Genomic DNA, 8533 nt, shown 5'->3' with positions numbered 1-8533 from the left:
ACATATTATCAATTCCAATACTCACCCATTTTAAACATAGCCAAACCTGACTGTTTAAACAAAATCAAACAAACATGTCATCTATAAATCAAAATAAAATCACACACTTTACACCTCCCAACCCATAAAGATTATTTTTGACTTTTCTACAACCTAGAATGGTCAAAAATAATATGGATTGTATCCAAATTTATACAATACCTGTTAACATACATTTAACATATAATCCTAACATACTATCATGCAACACATAAGCCATAAATATAAACCTTCAATGTTGCACATACACATAACATATTCATATCTTACCATACAGTTATGACACTGTTAAGATTCCCAAACCCAAATCAAAAGACATTTTAAAATACATTTTCCATAAATCATATTTCTAACAGTTTAATTTTTATTCTGGGTTATTCCCCCAAGTCTTTATTTATACACTGGACCAAAACATCTTCCAGACACTTTGTCCAACTCATAGCAATCTTCCTCTCCAGCCCAGTTGGTACAGTTCCTCGGTGTTTCACTCTGCGGAGCATTCCAGAGGTTAACGTGTTGTTGGGGACAATTACACTCATCCTTCCCAGCAACACAATGAACTCTCTCTGTCCCAAAAAGTCTTTTGCGAAACTTCCAAGAGTCATTCAAGAAGTCTTGCAAAACATAGTCCAAGCACTTTTCTGGAACATCGAAAGTAAACTGATGATAGTTGAAACTACCAATCTCTGCCGCATTGAAGTTCTCAGAACTCTCTCTGTTGAAAACCAATATCCACTTGCTTCTTAATTCGTTGCGATTGGCGATGACCCTCAGGCTCAAAATGTCCATCTTCTTTGGTGTGTTTGTTGGTCCTTTCGGCTCTCCCGTGCACAGCAACTCAACTGGATCAAATTTGGTGTTTTCCTGAGGTAATTTTTCTTCTGGCCACACCTGCTGACCATGCTCTGTACTTGTAGTGACTACAGAGGTAACCACTGAGCAAATAGAGTCAGTCATTTCCCAAAATTCCCTCAGAACTTCATCTTCCTTCTCATCTTTACTGGGAACCACATTGTTTTTTCTGTTAGCACCAAGCAACTTCATGTTACCATCTTTCTCTGGCAAATCTTTTGTAAAGGCACAGTCACTTTTTAAACCATTACTCTTTATAACAGTATTAATTTCTCCACGGTGTTCAAACAAATCATTTTCATTAATGACTGGCACTTCTAAACCCCCAATTACTTCAGCTTGCTCCACTCCTGTGTCCCTATGGTATTGGACAGGAATCAAAGCCACTGGTGCCTTATTTACCTCAGCCATGTAATGAATCTCAATCTGTGACTCAGATAATATCTTTTGGAGATTTACGATTCCTCCATCTTCAGCAGAATCTTCTGCTTGTTTAAATTGAGAGCTTACAAGATTAACAGAGTCGTTATTTTGAGATGGCTTCGACTCTAAAGGATAAACTTCTACTTTACAGCACTTGAAATATTTGCCATACTCCACAACCGTTCTCTCAATTGGTCTCTGTCCCTCCATACAGCCATACCAATTGACTAACTCATTCCAGGCTTCAATAGGAATCACCTCATAATCCACTCCATTCATGCGATACTTTTTTAAAGTTTGGGTTTCTGAATCTTCAAAAAGTTTCGCGTTGTCAATGGGTCCTGGGTAGTGATCAGGCTTTCCTGCATAATACAGGTCCCAACTTTCAAAACCCACATATCTCTGCCACTTTTTGAACCACTTATAATCAATCAGGCACCAAGAATCCCCTGGGCACAATGGCATTTTCAAAAGTGGTGCGAGCTCAGTCCGCTGCATCTTCACATCCTCCTTAGTGTATTTAGGAAACCTCTTTAAGGCTAAATCACTAGGAGCTCCTGGTTGTGTTACCACAGAAGGCTGAGACAGTGTCAGCTTCTGTTTTTCCCATTCTATCTCCATCTTTTTCAGCTCTATCTGTGCCTGTCTCTGTTTCTCTTTGTCCTCTGCTTCTTTCTCCAATTTCATCTTCTCCATCTGTGCCTGTCTCTCTTTATCCTGTGCTTCTAATTCTAATTTCTTCATCTCTATTTGATATTTCATCATTGCTTAAGACATGGTGGTCTTTTCCTGTCTTTTAGTGGCCATTTTCTACAACTTTTACCTCACGATTTTCTATGTGAGCGATCTCAGGCACTAAATTAGGGATGTTATACGTATCCCACCGCTTGCCGCCAATTGTACAGATGTGAGAGAGGGATGGAATCCTTTTTGATCCCACCACACACACAGATACCACCAATTATAAAGATGTTTTATGAATGATGATTTTAATTAATTATTTATTTAATTATCTTCTTCGCTGCCACCATTTGAGGAGACGTCAGGCAGATGGCACTGGTTCTTTTTAATGATTTCTTTGTTTATTTTACCTCAGATGATGATGTCGCTTAACTTAGTATATAATTGTGACAGAGACTTAGGTGGAATAAAATCAAAACAAGTTTATTGCTTGTACAGAGCTTGATGGTTTCTTATAACTTTTTAAAGGCACTTAGCTTAATGGTTACAAACGGATATGAGGTGTTCAAACTTTCAAAATACTTCTTCCTCCAAACTAAACCAAAACCTGATCCTCCTGGATCCACTGGGATTAACTTTCCCTAATCCACAGCCTCTATAACTGACCCTAAACAAGTCCCTAACTTGCCTAGTCTGGCCTAATAGAGGTCTGTCCCTCTGGCTTTCTTCAGTCTTGAAACCAGACTGCTCCCTGTGATTCAAAATCACAGACTATCTAAAATAAATCACTTTATTTTAGATCTGACTCAAATTCTTTTGTTTGAGCCACCCTGACCCTCCACATGAGAATCAGTCTTCTTCCTGTGACTAGAAATCACAGACTGAAACTGGGTTTTAAAACATTCCCCCTTTTCCTTTCCAAATGGCGGTTGGCTCCGCCCCCGTTGCTAGGGCAACTTCCTCAGAAGGCTAAGATGGCTACCTTCCCCTACATATTATCAATTCCAATACTCACCCATTTTAAACATAGCCAAACCTGACTGTTTAAACAAAATCAAACAAACATGTCATCTATAAATCAAAATAAAATCACACACTTCTTTACACCCTGCTTTTCCGTTTGTTGCCTTTCTGTTCATCTGGCAAGATGTTCTTTTCTTCAAGATAGTCTTGAATTCTGTCAGCTATGATGCCAGTCAGTAGCTTAAACATAGTGGGCAGACGCGTTATTGGCCTGTAGTTTCCTGGTGCTGCTCCTTTTGCTGGATCCTTTTGTATCAGGTAAGTTCTTCCAGTTGTTAGCCATTCACTGATACTTCCTTTCTGCAGCATCTCATTGAATTGTTGGGCAATTTTTCCATGTAAACTAATCAGATATTTGAGCCTATTATTATTATTATTATTATTATTATTATTATTATTATTACTACTACTACTACTACTATGCTGAACATCTGATTACAAATGAACAAGATTCAGAGGAAAGCAGCCTTTCATTCCTTTCTATTGCATTACTAACACCTGGAGATTAATGTTCTGCTGTCATTCAGAGGAATTATGCTTAAGCATACAGTAATCACCAATCTTCTGCATTGCTACTTAGTTACATATGCATAAAATCCCATAGCCCAATCCCTAAACATCCCATAGCCTCTCCTTAACAGATAGCAGCTATATCAAGATGTCTATTTAGCTGCCAGCCAGATGTGCTAAGAAGAGGACATTTCTAGCCCTGCCGTACAAGTGAGACTGTGAAAAGGAATTGTGATTGGGTCCTACTTCTCATTACTCTTGGAGCATCAGTGCTAGAATGGGCATCAGAAGCTAAAAAGGCCTCTTTTGACTGAATCAGCTGCTAGCTGTTAAGGTGGCTTTAGGAAACCTATGAAAGTCATGATGTCGCCATAAGTCAACAGGCGACTTAAAGGCAAATACATTCACACAGTAAGACAACACAGTGTTAATGAATTTTGAATACAGAACAGTTACATCTGCAGAACTACATTACAACTCCATAGCTGTAATATAGAATGCTGGCCTATTATTGTTGTTACATGAAGATAGTGCTGAGCAGGTTTATGTGAGACCCAAATTCAAATTATTGTTTGATTCTGGAGTATTTTAGGCCCCTTCTACACGTATAAAATCCAGATTATCTGCTTTAAACTGGGTTATATGGCAGTGTAGATTCATATACTCCAGTTCAAAGCAGGTGTGTATTATCTGATTTGATAATCTGGATTATAGGGCAGTATAGAAGGAGCCTTAGATGAAGTCACTGATATTCAGACTAGCTCAATTAATAGAGCTGCTGTGTGGAAAAATTAGGTAATTGTAAGTAATGTAGCATACAGCTCTATGTACATCCATTCAAAAGAAAGTTATTGAATTTGATGGAGCTTACTCACAGGTAAGTACTTACCCCTTCTACACTGCCGTATAATCCAGATTTTTAAAGGAGATAATCCACTTTATCTGCTTTGAACAATTCAAAGTGCTGGCTTTGGCCTATAAAGCCCTAAATGGTTCTGGTCCAGCTTACCAGTCCGAACATATCTCCCCTTATGAGCCAAGCAGAGCTTTAAGATCTTCTGGGGAAGTGTGATGCCTCATGGGCCTTGTAGTCCTGTTCCTAGTACTATTGTGGCAGATGAAGATGAAAACATGGGGTTTCTCGCCGGTTCAACAAGAGCTGGAGTCTCTTCACCTGCCGGATGTTGACGTTTGCCCTCAAGAATTCAGTAAACCAGGCCTTGGGCAGTACTCCCCTCCGTTTCCCAGGAAGGAATCTTATTCTAAAGACAGAGGAGTCAGAGAAGCTAATCGGAGAAGTCTAAGAATCGCTGCCAAACAAACAGGCTGATTAGGCCTGCTTCCCTTGGGAAAATCTAAGGAGTCTTGCATCTGGACAGAGTTGGGTTTCGCTTCTTGTTCTCTAGGGAAAGAGATTGTTGGCGGGAAAACGAGACCCAATATAGGGGTTTGGCGCGAGAGATTATTTGCGGAGTCAATTGATCAGCTTCAGGAGAGAGATCGTGTGTGGACTTCGTAACCCCAGTTCCTTGCTTCCCGGATCAAGCTTCAAGCCCTTGCCTTGCCTTGCCGTTTAACCACGGACCCTGCTCCACGCTTCATGTTTTGCCTTGTCTCCAGTCACGGACCTAGCCAAGTACCAAGTTTATTTCCAGCCTTGTTGTCAAGCTTCATTGGACTCTAAGACTCTGTCATTTCCCCACACTATTGCTTGGCAATAGTGTGTGTTTCGGTCAAGTGGATTAAAACTTTGAACTCTAATATCATTTATTGGACAATACATTTTTGGACTATATTTGACCTCATTTGAAAGGTCTGCTTCTGAACTATATTCTTCACTTGTTTTTATTGCTTTTATATATTTCTTTAATAAAGATATTAGATAGAGACTGGCCTCCGTGTAAGGTTATTGGTGCCCAGCAGCCAGGGTTCTGACAGTTTGACTCCGCCTACTAAGCACCAAACAACCTAAGGCCAGAATGTCTACAGGAACCGGAGCGGACGCCCCAGCTCAACCACCCAGTTACACCATTTTCCAAGATGAATTCAATCAGATCCGGGACACACTCCGAACGCAGGAGGGAGAAATACGGGGCTTGAAGGAACGCGGAGCCCGTCTCCCTGCCCTAGCGCTACCAACCATGTTTTCTGGAGAAGCCTCCAAGGTTCATGTTTTCTGTCGGCAGTGTCAGGCGTACTTAGAAGCCCGCCAAGCCGAGTTTCCCCAAGAAGATGTCAAGGTGGCGTGGATCTTCAGTCTCCTAGATGGGCCTGCGCCCACTTGGGCGACGGCACTATACGATGCGGGTTCCACGCATCTAAACACCGCGCAGCAATTCTTGAATCACCTTCGGAAAACCTGGGGGATAGAGGACGACGAGGAAGCAGCCGGTCATAAACTCCGACGCCTCTTTCAAGGGGACAGACCGTTGTCCCGGTACATAGCCGAGTTCCGGGTGTTGGCTCAGAACACCGGCTGGAACGACATAGCCCTCAGAGGACAGTTTCGCGAGGGCCTCAACATCGAGATGCAGGAAGAAATCTCTAAGGTGGACCCCCCAGGGACTCTGGAAAGACTCATCAACCAGTGTTTACGGGCTGAAGTCCTGCTTGCCAGCAAAAAACAGTGGCTCCGGGGGCAGAGTGGAAGAGCCGGAGTAAAACCCCCCACTTCTGCCAGTGTCCAGCCGCGTCCAGTGTGGAGATCCCCACCACCAGCCCCTAGCCCCATGGGAAGCGAGGAGGAGCCGATGCAGTTGGGCAACGTGCGCCCCAGACTAGATGTTGCGGAAAAGGCCCGCCGCCAACGTTTGAATCTGTGTTGGTACTGTGGAAACGGGGGCCACTTCACCAGAGAATGTCCAGCCAAAAAGAAGCCCGCCGCCCGTCTGGCGGCGGCGTCCTCCGCGGAGGCGGAGGCTGCCGAGGCGGCTGGAACAAAGCCGGCGGGGGAAGCCAGCGACCGGGCGTAGATGGGCTCGCCAACCCGGTCAAAAACTCCACTCAAGAGCCGCAAACAGGGGTCCTATTTCTCCTGGTGGTCACGCTGTGGTCAGTGAAAAAAGGACCCGTCATGATCCATGCCATGATAGACTCAGGGGCAACAAACAACTTCATCGATAGAGACTATGCTGACTCTCTGGGACTACAATATCATGATTTCAAGAACGCCCGGGTGGTGCAAGCCATAGACGGCCGACCCCTGAAGACAGGTCAAGTAAGCCAATGGACCGAGCCCACCAGAATGTGGATAAGAGAACACATGGAAGAAATATCCTTCTTCGTTACCGAGGTTCCCCATTTCCCCGTGATTTTGGGTATCCCGTGGCTGACACTCCACGACCCAAACATCTCCTGGACCAACAGAGAACTGCAGTTCGCCTCAAGGTTTTGCCAAAATCATTGTCTAGTAGCCAAGGTCTACCATGCCACAGACGCAGAACCCATCATCACCCTGTGTGATGACTCATGGGCCTTGTAGTCCTGTTCCTAGTACTATTGTGGCAGACGAAGAGGAAAACATGGGGTTTTCGCCGGTTCAGCAAGAGCCGGAGTCTCTTCACCTGCAGGATGTTGATGTTTGCCCTCAAGAATTCAGCCAAACAGGCCTTGGGCAGAACTCCCCCCCCGTTTCCCAGGAGGGAAAATTATTCTAAAGATAGGAGAGTCAGGGAGGCTAATCGGAGAAGCCTGAGAATCGCTGCCAAACAAATGGCTGATTAGGTCTGCTTCCCTTGGGAAATTCTAAGGAGTCATGCATCTGGACAGAGTTGGGTTTCGCTTCTCGTTCTCTAGGGAAAGAGTTCTGTTGGCGGGAAAACGAGACCCAATATAGGTGTTTGGCGCGAGGGATTCTTTGCGGAGTCAATTGATCAGCTTGAGGAGAGAAATCGTGTGTGGACTTCGTAATCCCAGTTCCTTGCTTCCCGGATCAAGCTTCAAGCCTTGCCCTGTCTCACGGTTTTACCACGGACTCTGTTTCATGCTTCATGTCTGCCTCATCTTCAGTCACGGATCTAGCCAAGAATCAAGTTTATTTCCAGCCTTGTCAAGCTTCATTGGACCTTAAAGACTCTGTTATTTCCCCACACTATTGCTTGGCAAAGTGTATGTTTCGGTCAAGTGAATTAAAACTTTGAACTCTAATATCTTATACTGGACAATACATTTCTGGACTATATTTGACCTCATCTGAAAGGTCTGCTTCTGAACTATATTCTTCACTTGTTTTTATTGATTTTATATATTTCTTAAATAAAGATATTAGATAGAGAACTGGCCTCTGTGTAAGGTTATTGGTGCTCTGCAGCCAGGGTCCTGACACCCTGCCCAAGAAATACTCGGACTTTTGGGATGTTTTCAATGAAAAGGAAGCCGAGAAACTACCCCCACATAGACCCTATGATTGTGCCATTGACCTGGTGGAGGGGGCCCCAATTCCGCGAGGACATCTCTACTCCCTGACTGAACCAGAGCAAGAAGCTCTCAGGGAGTTTATAGAGTCAAACCTTCGCAAGGGGTTCATCAGACCCTCTCAATCCCCAGCCGCTTCCCCAGTGATGTTGGTGAAAAAGAAGTCAGGGGACCTACGCTTGGTTGTGGACTATCGGGCACTGAACAACATCACGAAGCGGAACCGCTACCCATTGCCATTGATCTCAGACCTATTGGACCGACTCCGAGGGGCCAAGGTTTACACCAAGTTGGATCTCCGCGGGGCTTACAACCTAGTTCGCATAAGAGAAGGGGTCGAATGGAAAACCGCCTTCCAGACCAAATTCGGATTATTCGAGTCCCTAGTCATGAATTATGGATTATCCGGAGCCCCCGCAACTTTCCAGCATTTTGTCAACGATATTTTCCAAGATTATCTAGATCGGTTCTTGATCATATACCTCGACGATTTTTTGGTGTTTTCTAGATCACAATCGGAACACGAGCAACACGTCAGAATGGTGCTACAACGATTGCGGGATCATGGACTATATGCCAAGTTAGAGAAATG

General features: G+C 43.9%; 1 protein-coding gene across 1 annotated transcript; it reads right to left on the bottom strand.

The window, feature by feature from the left end:
• Positions 1-429: 429 nt before the first annotated feature.
• On the bottom strand, positions 430-2968 carry LOC134298705 (uncharacterized). The gene has a single exon (XM_062979767.1). It carries the CDS (start codon positions 2077-2079, stop codon positions 430-432), a length of 1650 nt encoding a protein of 549 aa, XP_062835837.1. The 5' UTR covers positions 2080-2968.
• Positions 2969-8533: the final 5565 nt, after the last annotated feature.

The sequence above is a fragment of the Anolis carolinensis genome, chromosome 4 (genome assembly GCF_035594765.1).
Source record: "Anolis carolinensis isolate JA03-04 chromosome 4, rAnoCar3.1.pri, whole genome shotgun sequence".
Taxonomy (NCBI): domain Eukaryota; kingdom Metazoa; phylum Chordata; class Lepidosauria; order Squamata; family Dactyloidae; genus Anolis; species Anolis carolinensis.
The sequence above is the reverse complement of the archived record's forward strand: the minus strand, read 5'-3'. Positions and strand labels throughout refer to the sequence as shown.